This window comes from Dermacentor silvarum, chromosome 8 (assembly GCF_013339745.2).
Source record: "Dermacentor silvarum isolate Dsil-2018 chromosome 8, BIME_Dsil_1.4, whole genome shotgun sequence".
NCBI classification, from domain to species: Eukaryota; Metazoa; Arthropoda; class Arachnida; order Ixodida; family Ixodidae; genus Dermacentor; species Dermacentor silvarum.
In genome coordinates this window covers 8841926-8857449 of record NC_051161.1, presented here as the reverse complement: position 1 = coordinate 8857449, position 15524 = coordinate 8841926, and the positions used below count along the sequence as shown (strand labels likewise).

The following is a 15524-nucleotide window of genomic DNA, read 5'->3' as shown; positions in this document are numbered from 1 at the left end:
TTGAACCCTGAATTCCACATTCTGTCGCCCTGTGCGACGTTTATGTCCCCTGTAATCCCCAAATAGTGAGGACCTGTCGGTCATTCCTACGGAATGCCTGTGTTCGCTGTAGCATTAACTTATGTCTAGTCTTTATGTCACCATGAGAATGACCTATGTTTATTGTGAGACCCATTGCTTCTACGCTGACAGGCACGCATTGGAAGGCAAACACTTTGTTGGTCGCAATGTGCCCACGCAGTACCAACGAGAGCTGCAAGGACTGTTAGGGGCTATTTAAAGAGCACCGGACTAGACTCGGAACTTTAGGAGAACTACTGTGCTACATTGCATACACGCGTCCCCCCTTCTTCCTGTACTCACTCTGTTTTCTCCCCTTTCTCTTTCCCCCTGTGCATAGTAGCAAGCGGGGCATACTAGCTCAGGTCGGCCTCCTTTGCCTTTTCTCTAATAAGTTGTCCCCCCCCTTGCCATGCGTACGCAGATGTGAACGAGTGCCAGTACGGCGGCCACAACTGTCAGATCGGTTTCCGGTGCGACAACACACCGGGATCATTCACCTGCGTCCGCATTTCAGGCTGCGGCACCGGCTATACAGTCAACGCCGCCACCGGACAGTGCGAAGGTAAACGTGCGCCTTCTTTGAAGCGAAGCTTCCTTCGCGAACCCTCCCGCAGACTTTCGTGACCGTGGCTACCGGGCGCTGCCGCTGTCTTGCCGAATAGGTCATTCATTAAATAGAACGTCGAATTGCGGTCCCGAACCTCTGTGCCCTAGCACTGCTGACCGGACACAGTCGCTCGTGCACTTGTATCGTGCCAACGCCAAATAGCTCTTTGCTGTGACACATTGCGTAGCACGGGTCCCCTTTACGCCAAAGACGCAGGAATGAAATGGGCAAATTTGTAGCATCTGATTGATCGCTTCACATAAATTCCAAATTGTGCGTTGAATCTGCATAAAAAAAAACAATGCAGGTTACATGCATTGTGGGAATCGATGCTATGCTAAGCATACATTTTACAGGTAGCTGCTTATCCAGTATCGTTAGGAGCTTCGTAAAGCGTTACCAGGTGGACTGACGTGTTTGTGTAAGACGACCACTTTTATGTGTGGAGCAAGCGTGTGTGTGACGACAGCAGCAAGACAGTGACGACGGTCGCATAACCGCGATGGCACGATTTCTACTCCGGCCGTTCGGCGCTAAGGCACGATTGTTATAGGTTCTGCATACATGTAGGCATACTCGACGGACGGAAGCGAGAAACGCACAAATTTTGGCATTATCTGCGACTAAACGTTACACAATCGCTCGTGCGAATGCCTGTGTCATGTGGTCTATGGTAATATGACAATGAAATCAGTAGTCCGGTGAAGAAACGCTAAAAGAATCTGCACCTGGACCGATAACGAAGGCGGTACAATGTCGGACAGCTCCTACGTATACGTTAGCTGCTACAAGAAAAGGTCTGGCAAAAGAGAGCCGATCCCGAAGGCGATGCATGTCAAAACTCTGTGCTGGAACTGTGTCACATGAAACGCTGTGTCGAAAACGCACGCGCCAGATGTCTCAATGCATTGTACGACATAGGTATGTGTGTTCTTTATATAGGCACATCATGATCGACAGACACGCCGAGCCACCTTGCTTGAAAAGGTGTGTCTTTCGAGAAGAGACAGACCTTTCATCCTTTTCCTGAGCGGTTTTCGCTTATAGACGCTTGTGCTTGTTAGCCCGAGTTCTTTTTTCATTGGAAGCTTTAGGAGCTTGTGTGCGTGCGTGCGTGTTACTATGTAATAAAGACAGAAAATTAGTTTGGCTCTAGTGGTTAGAGGTTCAATCTGATCGTCGGGCACTTGAACTTCTTTTTTATTGATGAGACCCGAAACGAGGAGAGACTGGAACCTAACCAGCTACCGCGAAGTTCGAGGGATGAGCCAAATAATGAATTATATAGATTTTCCTTGCATTATCGCATTAATTGATGCCACCTCCATTCTGTCATGCAGAATTTAGCTCCGTAAAAGCATATCGTTGAGTACCTCAGTCATCCCAAGAGTGACGACTTCAGCGCATAGAAAAATAGTTTCGAGTGCAGCAGCTGACAACTTCTAATGAGGGGCTACTCCTTAGGAGCACATGCTCGTGAAACTGGCCGAGCTAAGTGAAATTGGCCGGCTTGATGAGCACGGCAGGGGGCAATCAACGTCAAGACAAGTTATATCTGCAACCTAGTGAAAGCAACTGAAGCACGTGTTTACTGAGCAGATTATCTTAACAAATTGTTTTGCCGGGCGAGTCTGCGTGCCTACCTGATACGAAGTAGTGCGAATGTGGCACTTGTGGCGTCCAGTAGTAGCTTCGAACTGCGATGTATTTAGTGAACAGCTTATACCGGTTCTTCCACTGTGTGCATAGCAAGTGTCGTGGGCAAATTATGGCATAGGTAGTGACAGGTTGGGCAGTCATGAAATGGTGAAATGCTACTAGTCTTATCTCACGCACGTTCTGCGAAGTTTTGAAGAAGTGTTAGTCAAAGAACCTAGTAGATATTTGGTGACTGTCAAGCAACCAGTCCATTTGTCGTGCAACTAAAGCGGAAGTGCTACTTTAGGCAACGAAACCTGCATGTGCTTCGGTTTGTGAAAACGCCCAACTCTGATGAAAAATGAAATAAATTATTGCATGCGGTCGTTTATGTACTATCGCCCAAAAAAAGTTTACGGACCAAGGGATCGGACAAAAAGCTGAATATCTCCGCAGCCTCATTCACGTTTTCAGCCTCTACTGGTATATGCGAACAACATTGTGATGTACGGTTTTACTGGCTACTTTTAAAGGCTGCTCTGATATTTAGCGTTTTCTGAGATCCCGTGGTCCGTAAACTTTTTTTGGTCTATTTATACCTTTTCTCTTCTACAGCCGGCAGGCGTCGTGTCCCTCCTGGCGGCAGTCGCCCGCTAGCTCTCTTCTCGTTGATTGTTTTTATGTGTACAAACAAAATAAATAAAAAATAGGGTTTGCAAAGATGAAAAGCCTTGCAGATGATCAATATGCTTGGGTGTAGTCATCAGAATGTCTGTCTGGCATGATGGAAGAATTCTAATGTCATCTTAGTGCTGGTGGGCGCGCATTATTTATTACGGTTTCTTTTCATTCGGTCGGAATGTCAGACGATGACGAGTGTGCACTGGGGATCCACAACTGCGGTCCCAACTTCGAGTGCCAGAACACGGAGGGTTCCTTTCGCTGCGTGAGGAGCACGTGCCCTGTCGGAAGCCGCCGTTTGGACGACGGCAGCTGCCAGGCCACCAACTGTCCGCCAGGACACACGAGCGACAGCTTCGGAAACTGCGCAGGTGTGTACAAGACGATGATCGTAATGGTTGAGGGCAACATTGTGAGAGAGGCGGAACTATCCTCGGCAAGACCGCCGTCAATGAGCATTTTTTATGATGGTGCCATCCCACAGTGCGGTGGACTCTCAGAAACATAAGCCTGCAATGACCGTTATTGAATTGAGCCTGCCTGTGTGCCCCATGTCTTTTCTTCTTTTTTTTTCTTTTTTTAAGCAGCAATGGGCGAAAACTACGAACTAGCCTGGTCTGTGATGTTTATCATCATGTTCTGTCTGAAATACTGTTTCTTGCGCAAATATTTCGTGGCAATATAAATACTAGCACAATGTACTGCAAATGTAAATACAAGCGAAATGTACGTTTCCATGCAAGTCATTTTATCAACGTATTCATCCCCCTCCGCATGTCCTTCCCCACTTCCTGCCGCTTGTTCTGCCGCAGACATCAACGAATGCGCGCACAACCGCAGCCTGTGTGGCCGCTACCATCGGTGCATCAACACGGTGGGTTCCTACCAATGCGAAAGCCTGCTCAGCTGCACGCCAGGATACGAGCCGAATTCACAAGGAAACCAGTGTCTCGGTAAGCAGTAGCGATTTAACCAGTGCCAATAGCCATATTCTTCTATTACATTCAAGCAGCGCCGGCTGACATGTCAGGTTGCCATTAGCATAGGAAGGCGCCACAACAACAACAACAACAACAACAACAACAACAACAACAACAACAACAACAACAACAACAACAACAACAACAACAACAACAACAACAACAACAACAACAACAACAACAACAACAACAACAACAACAACAACAACAGTAAATTTCCAAGTTTCCTTTGTTTTGAACTTAACGCACCTACACCTTGCACCCCCCCCCCCCCCCCCATCTCCGCTCATCCAAAAAAGAGCAACTATTCAGCATGATCAAACAGTTATGCCATAAATGTAGTCGAATTAGCACTTGTTTTATTTGGCTTCAAAAATCTTGCTTTTTCCCTCGGCCGCAATGGAACGTTGGCCAGCTTTTTCAGATTTGTAAGCCACGCGAGCATTTAAAAAGCTCAAAACGAGGACTCTTAAGTTTAATAAAATGATAGGAAAGAGATACCTTCACAAGAAGACGCTGTACAAATGAAAAGAACAAAGAAAATGAAGAGTGAAAAAAAAAGGAAGAAATTCCGCATTATGTAAAAAATCAAGAAGGGGAATTCTAGTAGGCCACTGGACTTGTGCGTGCTTTATTTTTTGTGTTAGGCAAATATTGAACCGGAAAACAGGATTAATCGACGTCCGACATCTTCGCACCACGAGGTCATCAGTTCTGATGTGCTTCAGTTAAAACTACAACTGAATGCAGCTGCTTTCTTGCTAAGAGTTCCTCACAAAGCGGCACAGTACCTCTGACGGAGCCAGGGGCTGGCTATAATGATCTGTGGACGTTTGAAAGCCCCAATCAATAATCTAACTGGCGATGCGGATGAGCTCGCTGCCTTGTTTCAATGTATTCAAGAGTAGCACGCCGGTGACTAGCATGATCTCGCAGGAGCGAGATCATGCTAGTGTTCGCGTCACTATGACACGTCTTCCTTCGCGTGAGAATGCCGTCCGCGCTTAGTCTCTAGCATACTTGTACACGTTACAGAAAAAAAGGCACTGATTACAATGACTTCTATGAAAAATGTAATTGATTACAGTGACCAATTAGTGGCCACATAAAAGCAATTCAGCAATTACTAATAAGCAATCGATTACTTTTACGTTACTTTGATTCCAACTTTAATTAAAATTGAGTCCGTCCTCTGCAAATTTTGACACATTATCTTCACTAACAATTGGTTTTTCAAAATTTTCTTCGGTAATCATCCCTAATTTTCTTGTGAAGACGTCTGCAGCGACACTGAAAGCTCGCTCGATGTGCGCGCTGGCGAGGAGGGTGGTATTGTAACATACGAACACCTTACGCACAAGATTGTGGTTACTTGATGCCGCGAAGCTCGTATGAAGCGCACTGTTGCTGGGGCTCGAGGAGGGCGCTCCCGACAGGGCCAAATAGAAGTTGGAGAAATCGTCCGCAGTTGATTTACTGGCATCAACGACCGCAGTGGCCATCGCTATCGAGCAGCGCCGGTTCAGCTTATCTGGTGGAATGGTGAGATGAGGAAACAAACACTGAGCGCCAGCCGTGCTGCATATATATGCATTCGCACGGCTACTGCGTGGCACAACTGTGGGCGTTCTACTGTAGTTCCAGTCATATTCAAGTGCTCAAAGGTGTGTCGCCTGTTACGGCTTGTCTCGTCAATAAAATAACGGGGGACATGTAATTGGATACTGAAAAAGTAATTGAATTACAGTGAACGTTAGTGAGTAAAATAAGTATTCTATCAATTACATAACTACAAGAAATATAACTGATTACGAACAATCAATTACACGCAATTCATTACGTGCAAGTCTGGTCTCTAGCTCCAAAGCGCGCCTCGCCGCTTTCGTTGCAGTGTCAGATTGTTTTTAAAGGCATCAAATGTTTCCTTTGCGTGGCATCCTGCTCTACCCACAGCGCTGGCTCGGTGGTTACGGCGTCCGGCTGCTGAGCAGGTTTGGTTCCCAAAGGAGGTGGTCACATTTTGGTGGTCGTGAAAAAGTTTGCAGTTTCGGTCAAAGGCAAAGCATTGAATGCAACAGTATGGTGTAGCGTTGCTGTTCTCGAGCTTTTCACACGGTGTTCTTGCAATACGCGGAGGCGACAGGGTGCGACGCGGCACGCGAGACAACTGCTGTTGTGCAGCGGGAAAGCGCCCTGTGCAGATATAGCAGGCGTAGCAAAAACGCTAGCGCGAAGACGGTCGTCGCACCCCCATGGTGCACCTTTTTTCTTTTCTTTTTTTGCGCTGCAGTACACCAGGGGACGTATTCTGGGACGATCACTTTCGGCGATACTATCGCCTCGGCGATCAGGCGCACACTGATGACGTCACGCGAAGGCGATAGTATCGCCAAAAGGGATCGTCCTAGAAATTAAGATGGTATCTTCGATTCTGCCCAGAACCAACTCGCACGACATAATTATTGCTCTTCTAGACGGACGGAAAACTGCGGGCGTTTGTCAGCGCCCATTGAAAGTACGAGAGTCAGCGTGCCGTTTCGCTCAGACCAGTGAAAACCACGGTGAGGAATGCACACTGAGCAGGTGCGCGCACAACGCTCGTGGCAGCGACTGAAGCCAGAACGCTACCCTGGTTTCACTGCAGAGTCTATTGAGCGGAGCGTGGCGGTGCGTCCGCTTGGATTCGGCGCTTTGCGGCCCAACGCACTGCGCGCCTCTGGAGACCTTCTAACCGCCCAAGCGCGGGCCGTCGATTTCAGAATAGCACGAAGGCGCTGACGACGCGCCTGTAGTGTCCCAATAAATTAATTCGGCATCCTACATTACGGTGTGCCTCATAACGCTAAATGCTGTCAACCAATCACATTCCGGTGTACGCTGCCCCATTATGTTTTTTTTTGTCCATGCGAGCAACGTAGCGACAGTATGAGCACAAATTTCAGTTTATGATCAGCATAAGTAGCAGCAAAATTGACCGTGAAGCATTTCGTTCATTTTTATCCCTCTCTCTACAACGACTGCGCAGACATCGACGAGTGTGCCACCAACACGCATGATTGCCGGGTGAACCAGACGTGCAGCAATATGCCCGGCAGCTACGTGTGCGAGTGCCCCATCGGGTTCCGAATGAACTCCTTCCGGGACTGTGAAGGTCAGTGGCACGCAGTTCAGCCGCGTGGGCGCAGCAGATGTCGCATTACTCTTGCAACTTGCTTCTTTAGAGTGTAATACTTGTTATGAGATCCAAGTGTCACGCGAACAATGCCAACATTACCCCTGAAGATATTTTAATTGCTGCATTTTTTTGTCTGATCATTATGACGCGGGAAAATAGGTCTTATATGAAGAGGTTCACCGAGCTTCTTGTTTGCTTCAAGGCTACAGCTACAACCATCCGTTAAAAATTTAATCGACGTAGCCGTTAGCAACGAAGATTCTTTCCGCGGCCGCACATGTTTTTTTAATGGATTGCACACAAAAACTAGTTGTCGAGCACTGTTTATCTGTGAGCAACAATAAAAGGGTCCGAACTCGAGACGCATAAACATGAAGGTGGTCGCACCAGCCATTTATATAACTGAATGCGACCAGCGCATCGTCGACGTCTGTGAGATGTGTGTTTAGGGCGGTAGTAGTATGTACAGTTAGAAGCTGCGGACAACCAGGAACCGACTCCGTAAATTACGCTACGCAGGCGCTGACTTTTTCTTTCTTTCTTTTTTTTTTTTTTTGAACTCCGCTCTGCGGCACTAACTATACGGATGAAAACATCATATATAATCAAGAATGCTTATGAGCGTCATGCGCCTAAAAAAGACGTCAAGGTTTCGACTAAGGTCTCGCAATTTTTCCATTATTGTCACCAATCTCGCAGTTTCACCGAACTCCGTCCGTCATGGATGCCGCTATATAGCAGCCTGCGTTCATAAGCCACTTTGGGCAAGAGCTACTGCTGTTAGCTTATAGCGTGACCCATATGGTGATGATATTTGGCGTTTATTGGAGCAAGGGCCAGATATTATTCCAATGATGGATATGGATGGAAAGTTCATAATACTTATTAATCACTCAATTAAGCAATATTAAGAAAGATGGTCATGTTGACTACCAAATAAGAAGCGAGTGGCTTCACTAAACGTTACAAAAGGAAGTGGTTACGGTTCCTGTCGCTGTTTTCTTTTGTGATGAGTAGCACGTGCAAACGAGGAAGTTTTCATAAAGTTTTGGTGTAAAAATCAGCAGAAGCCCAGTTAAATGAACAAAAACGCTAAAATGAATAAACCAAAACGGTTTATTATATTCTAGAAAAAAGAAGATAACGATAGTAAGCATCGTCGACGTGCCCCAACTTTGTCACAGCAAGCTGTTTGGACGGACGCGCCGATAGCAGAATAGCTATAATTTATTTCTTCGCCGAATAATTTGGTAATATTGTATTTTTCCGAGTCTGTTATCGGCCCCGAGCATCGAGATCACAGGCAGAACACTTGTATTACTAAAGTCAGTTCGAAAATACAGTGGCGTCAACAGCAGCATTCGCCAGCCAGCTGTCTTATGATACCACAGGCTTCGTATTTTGAACCTTTTGAGTGGAGTCGAGCTGCAGCCTAATGTTGTTGCACTGAGACAGAGGACATATTTTTCATACTTTTTCTTTAACTTAACTGACAATCCAATCGGTGATGCGGTCGCTTGGAAGCACGCATGTCTGCACGTAATCCATAATAAAAAGAGTCGCAGTTTCGCACGAAAGGCGAAGCATCAATTGCGATAGCAAATTAGTAGAGAGCTATACGAAGTAAGGATAGTAAGGTGTCAGCGCGCACAAGCAAACATGAATAGATCACACTCGATGACCGTAGACAACCGCTGTCAAAACGTGAGCAAGCGCGGCAGCAGCAACGAGCGAAGGTTCGTACGGTCTATCGCTTCAACGGAAACTGAGCGGCGAAAGCACAGCGCATACAAAGGCAGGAACCGTGTGCAGATCGCTTTCAAGATACGGTGCGCGCTAACGCTCGCAGCCGCACAAAGTACAAGTGCGCAGTTGCCGGCAGAGTAGAAGCAGCCTCCCCTCCCTTCCGCGCTGCCTTCCCGCTTTCCTCCCTTCGCACGCGAGATTGAATGGCCAGATCCCCTTGCGTCGGGTCGCTAAATGCCAGTTGGTTCCGGTAAAGTCCCTATATAAGAAAAGTACCGCCATCCTTTGATTAACGCCGCTTCCCTCTCTCCTGTATCACCGATTGGACGATGATAGCGCGCGCTTTGACTTCTTTATATTTTGTTTTTTCCGTCTCAGAGCCATGTTGAAAGTCACTGCGCAGCCGCAGTCTCCGGCGGCGGCGGCGGCGGCGGCGCGCGCCCGGCCTGAAAGCTTCAACGTGGACTTTCTAGGGCCGCCACCATCGACTTACATTCGCAAGCAAAGAATAAAGAAAAAAACAAACGCTTTAGGAGAGGAGATAGGCGGAGGAAAGAGTAGATGGCGGTACATTTACTGTATAAGGACTTTAGGTTCCGGAGCACAACGGCGCCGGGTGCGACTGTTTTCACAACAAATCCGTGCAGGGGCGGGGCCTCGCCTCGATGACGTATCACCATTTTCTTTCTTTCTTCTCTGTTTGGCGGCGTTCGGAGAACACGCTGGGCTGGTGGTGACTAGGCACAACTGTGGCTGCTGTTAAGGGATCGAGGCTATTCCTAAATAAACGCATCACTGTTTTGATGATCCAAATATAATCTCGCTATCAGTGAGGGAGCAGCCTACCTGACTGGAGGAGTATTTTTTTATTTGGGGTGTTGCTATGCTGCACTCCATAACACCCCAACGACCGCCGCTTCGCGTCGGCGTCCGGCACCGCGGCTTTCGCAGCGGCACCGGGGCACAACCGACAACGCCGCCAAACAGAGACAGAAAAAAAGAACATGGTGATACGTCATCGCAAGCGAGGCCCCGCCCCTGCCCGGATTTGTTGCGAAACCAGTCGCACCCAAAGGCGCCCTCCCTGCCTCGCTTCCATCCCCCCACGGCCTTTCGCACGACGTAGACGTCGCGTTTGCTCTCCGCGAAAGCGCGCGGCCCTCGCACATACAGCATACGGCGCGCGGCGACGATTCTATCGCGCCTGGACTTTATACGGAACTTCACGGCGACGACGACGACAAAAACCCGCTTGGAGCGTCTATATAATTGCTATCGCAATAATATTCGTGATGCACCGAATATCGTGAAAATTTATCGTGACGCATTGTTCCACTCATCGTTTATAGGCTGCAGCCAAAAATCTATCAGTTTATCTCATATTAGCGAGCTCATCCTTGCCCCTCTTTCTGAAATAGGCCTTTTGCATCGTAATAAATCAATATTCATTAAATTAAATTTTTGCGAGGCAAACCCGGATCCCCGCTCTTGCTGCTCGCGCCAATCACACTGAAACAGCACTTGAGCGTTAGCTGTGGCCGCCGACGAACACTTAATCTCGCGAATTACGAAGGCTGGACCCGTTTACTTTCTGCGCGCAGATATTGACGAGTGCACGCGCTTCGCGGGCCGAGTTTGCTCCGTCAACTCCGAGTGCATCAACACGCCGGGTTCCTACACATGCCACTGCAAGCCAGGATTCAAGAGGGGCTACGATGAACGCACCTGCATCGGTAAGACAACTTTCATGAACCAAGTATTCCTCTGTAGCATAATCAAAATGGAGAAGGGGCGACGGGGGTGTACTAAAATGATGCTTACGAGTGCTACGAACGCTGTCCATGCCTACTGGCTTACTCACGCTCCGAGGATACACCATGGTCTGAGACCGGAGATGCAGAGGAACGGAAGACGGTCATTCACATGCTACACCCGGTGATGGAAATACCCAAAAGAAATAAGCACAGCTTGATAATCTCTATAATATCGCTTTGCATATTGGTTCCATTGAAATGCGGGCACTTCAACACCGAGTCGAGCCAGTGACCTCGCACGCTACAGATCAGTGGTGCAAGGTTACTCGGCCATGTACTTATTACACCATGTACTTATTACACGCGGTCTCCATCAGAGATGCCGCGTTAATTCACTGCGTGACATAAGTTGGCATATTATGCTGCGCCGAGTGGCGTTTCCACAGCAGGGTTGACAGCTTGCGTTTTATACTCTGCTACGGTTTAGATGTCAACGAATGCGAAGCGGAGTCGCACGCGTGCCAGCATTCGTGTATCAACACGTGGGGCTCGTACCAGTGCATCTGCAAGAAAGGATTCCGCCTCGCCGAGGACCAGAGGATGTGCGTGGGTAAGAGGCGCTGGCGACTTCTACGTACGCATGCACGCATAAATAAGATGTTAACAAGCCTGCCGCAGTACAGAAAAGCGGTAGAGTTTCTCGGGTTTTTGTTTCCGAATACGAATGTACACACCTAAACCGACTGGCGATTATAGTTCAAAACATTTAGAAAGGTGCACACATAGGTACTTTACGTAGCTGCAAGTATTTAAATGCATCTTGAGGCGACGTGACAATGATTGTCGTCTGGATCTCTAAATTTAAATTCATGAAGCTTTCACAACAGCTATAGACTGAAAATAAAATTTTCTGAAGGCAAAGCGCAGGCATAAAGCCGCTGTATTTATGAGAGAAGAGCGATGAAATACAGTTTCTTGAGTGTGTCCAAGTGGGATGACAAAATTATATCGACGTTTGACTTCGTGAACGCGGGTTACGCGCAAGCGTATGGGTGCTGCTCCGGAGTTTCTAACCTATGCAGTCTTGCTTGACACATCCGCATTGTCGCAAGACGCCTAGCACGTTCTTCTGGAGCCTCCTGGGCACGCCTAGCCCGCGCCTTTTAGCGCGAGAGCGTTAAGGGCCCCGTGTCGCAGAAAATCCGGCGTCCGTGGGAGAGAAAATCATCCCAAACCACCCCGACCGCGCAGGCTCTGCGTATACCGAGCCGCTGGGGATCGCTCTGCCATCATCCGACCGCAACCTTTCTCGTACGCATCCCAACTTGCTGAGATACGCCTAACTCGGCAACACTACCCCTCACCTCATCCTTCCCTTACTCGCCGACAGGCTGTCTGTTGGCGACAACTACAGACGAATACTTTCCCGACGCCCCTTTTCTATTCCTACCTCTACCCCTCCCGTGGTCCAGCTCAATGCCCACACTCCGGTGACCGCCCCACCCTACTGCATATGGTCTGGCTTTGCCAAGACATTCCCAACGTCCATCCCGTTCCAAACCCCACCCTCACCTCCTGGACGGCGACTGGCCAGCAATGGCTGGTCGACCGTGCCGAGGCGGTGGCTTGCTACCTATGGGGCCCCGGACTAAGGGCTCCACCTTCGAGGCACAACTGGTCTCCGCGATATTTTAATAAAGTTTATTCTCTCTCTCTGCGCGGCGCAAGGTGTTAGTGCAAGACAAAATCATTCCGAACCACCCCGACCGCGCCGGCCTCTCCGCGTGGTGCAAGGTGTTAGTGAACAAAAATAGAATTTCTCAGAGTGGAATCCGTCAGAAAAATGGTAAAGTATGACTTAGCCACAACCTACATACATGACGGCGTCGAACTGTTATTTGAATGTACGAGAAAACATAATTCTGTTACGAGGAAACTCAAACACAAACCCCTTTTGCCAGCATTTCTACCATACCAACAGGGGCGCGCTCGGGTATACTACTTGCGATTGGATTGGATTGGAGAGAGAGAGAGAGAGAGAGAGAGAAACGTTTATTATTGAAGCAGTGTCCCGAGCGAGGCCCGGTATCACCCTGAGGTGGGAAGGTTCCTTAGTCCAGGAACCCTCTGGCTTCGGTTGCCCTCTTGGCCCTGGCGACGAGTTGTCGTTGGTCTTCCAGGTCCCCGAGGGCGAGCTTGGCCTCCCACGTGTCAAACAGGTGGTCTTCGTTTGCTTGTGGTGCTCGGTTAGCGTCCATTTCCGGCTGCATTTCGCTGTCTTCATGCCACGGGCATTCCAAGAGCAAGTGTGCCAGGGTGTCGGGAACGTTGCAGAGTGGGCAGAGTGGGCAGAGGTAGCTGTGGAGTGTCGGGTAGAGGCGGTGCATTATAGTGCCGTGAGTGTAGGTGTTACTTTGTAGGCGTCTGAGGACCACGCTTTCTTCTTTGCCGAGGTTTGGGTGCGGTGGAGGGTACACGCGGCGCTCGAGCCTGTAGTGTTGCAATATCGCCTTATAGTTGTTGGGTACGGCTTCCACCTCTTCTGCCGCGAGTCGGAGGGCGTGTGGGGCGAGGGGAGCCCGGCTGACGTGCTCGCGGGCAGCGGTGTGGGCCGCTTCGTTCCCCTCTAGCCCCTCGTGTCCGGGTACCCACGTTACGCAGGTGTACGGGAGCGGAGTGCTACGTCGTTGTAGTACCTTGAGTGCATCAGCCGAGATGCGGCCCCTCGAGAAATTTCTACAGGCGGCCTGAGAGTCGGTGAAAATGACTGCTGCGTCTGTGCATGTGGTGGTGGCGAGAGCGATTGCCGCTTCTTCCGCCGTTTCCGGGTTGCGTGCCTTGACGGTTGCCGATGCTAACTCGCGGCCTCGGGAGTCTACGACGCTGAGAGCGTATGCGTTTCGATGCGGATACTTGGCCGCGTCGGTGTAGCGGGCGTCTGGGTCTTGCTTGAATCTTCGTTTGATGGCGTTGGCTCTAGCTTGCCTTCTACTCTTGTGGTATATGGGATGCATGTTGCGCGGGATGGGTGCAATGCAGAGAGACTCTCGAACGTCCGATGGAATTCGTTCTTTCTTGTCCGTGTCTGCGACGTACGTCTCACTGTAGTTCAGGCGTCGGAGTACTGATCTCCCGGTGGGTGTAAGCTTGAGTCGTTCCAGTTGACTGTTCTTGTGCGCTTCAGCGAGCTCTTGCCACGTGTTGTGGACGCCCATCTTAAGGAGACGTGTAGTAGAAGCCATGGGGGGGAGTCCCAGGGCGACTTTGATTGCCTTCCTTATCATGATGTTGATCTTTTCGATCTCTGCGTTCTTTAAAGCCAGGTACGGCATACCGTATGTGATGCGGCTGGTGAGCAGTGCTTGTATTATTCTGAGCGTGTCTTGCTCCTTGAGGCCGCTTCTTTGGCTTGAGATCCTCTTGACGAGGTGCGTGAGCTGCGAAAGGGTGCGTTGTAGTCTTGGTAGGCTGGCCGCTCCGGATCCGTCCTTATGAATAAGGAGTCCCAGTATTCGTAGCGTATCGACTTTCGGGATTGGCGTCCCATTGAGGGTGACGCAGGGGTCGGGCTCTTCGTAGCTGGGTGGCCTGCCTCTCGTTCTTGCTTTCAGGACGAGATGCTCAGATTTCTCGGGGGCGCAGCGGAGGCCACAGTTTTGGAGATAGCTTTCGATGGTGTTTACGGCTTCTTGTAGGGCGGTTTCTTGCCTTCCAATGTTCTCAGCTCTGGTCCAGAACGTGATGTCATCAGCGTACTTCGCGTGATGCAGATCTGGTATGGTCTCGAGGAGTTTGGGTAACTTGATCATAGCCACGTTGAAGAGTAGCGGTGAGATGACCGACCCTTGCGGGGTGCCTCTGTTTGGAAGTTGGAAGCTTTCGCTGCGGATGTTACAGATCCCGACGGTTGCCGTGCGGTCTGTCAGAAAGTTTCTGACGTACGCGTAGGTCCTAGTGCCGCAGCCGGTGCCTTCGAGGTTGTGGAGGATCGCGTCGTAACTGACGTTATCAAAGGCTCCCTTGACGTCTACTGCCAGTATGCAGTACTTGCTTCGATTGTTAAGGCGATCGAGGAGGCCTTCTTTCAGTTGTAAGAGTACGTCCTGCGTTGAAAGGTGCTGCCTGAAGCCGAACATGGTGTCTGGTAGGTGGCCGTTATCTTCGAGGTACTGGGTAATGCGGTCGTGCACCATATGTTCGAAGAGCTTTCCCAAGCACGAGGTGAGGGAGATCGGGCGTAGGTTCTCCAAGCTTAGATGCTTGTTGGGCTTCGGTATCGTAGTGATCTCCGAGTGCTTCCATACAGCAGGCAGTTCTCCTTTCTCCCAGCACTCGTTGTAGTACCGGAGGAGAGCCGCAGTGGCCTGCTGCGGTAGGTTGCGTAAATGCTTGTTTGCAATCCGGTCTTTGCCGGGGCTGGTATTTCTAGTCAGCTTGGCTAGGGCTACGTGGAGTTCTGCCTGCGTGAAGGGCGAGAGCGCCCAACTGCAGGCACAAATAAAGTTTGCTCCAATCCAATCGGTTTTCCAGCAACGTATACGCTGGAAAACCGATTGGATTGGAGCAAACTTTATTTGTGCCTGCAGTTGGGCGCTCTCGCGCCCCGACGAGGGCCTACGTCGTCTACGAGGTTGCCGTTACTCGGCGCGGGTCTCCGCTCGCCGTTGCCGGCTCGTGCTACTTGCGAAAATCTTATCCAGATGGCGCTCGCATCCTCGGCAGGTCAATTGAGACTTGGCCTGCCTAATGCGTTTTGGACACGCGTGCGCGTCGGGGCAATAGCAAACAATTAATAAAATAATATTAAGAAGGCCCTAGGGCTTTCACATTTTAATATAGGAAGACTTATATTGCCCCTGAAAAACGCCTTCCCAGCAATG

General features: G+C 49.6%; 1 protein-coding gene across 5 annotated transcripts in view; it reads left to right on the top strand.

Moving 5' to 3' along the window:
* LOC119460599 (fibulin-1-like) overlaps nucleotides 1-15524 on the top strand; it is a 76525-nt gene that overhangs the window by 42040 nt on the left and 18961 nt on the right. For all 5 annotated transcript variants that reach the window (XM_037721609.2, XM_037721607.2, XM_037721608.2 and 2 more), the window contains 6 exons: nucleotides 485-625; nucleotides 3175-3360; nucleotides 3802-3942; nucleotides 6995-7120; nucleotides 10492-10623; nucleotides 11132-11254. In XM_037721609.2, coding sequence (XP_037577537.1) covers nucleotides 485-625; nucleotides 3175-3360; nucleotides 3802-3942; nucleotides 6995-7120; nucleotides 10492-10623; nucleotides 11132-11254 — 849 coding nt within the window. The remainder of the gene's footprint in view (nucleotides 1-484; nucleotides 626-3174; nucleotides 3361-3801; nucleotides 3943-6994; nucleotides 7121-10491; nucleotides 10624-11131; nucleotides 11255-15524) is intronic.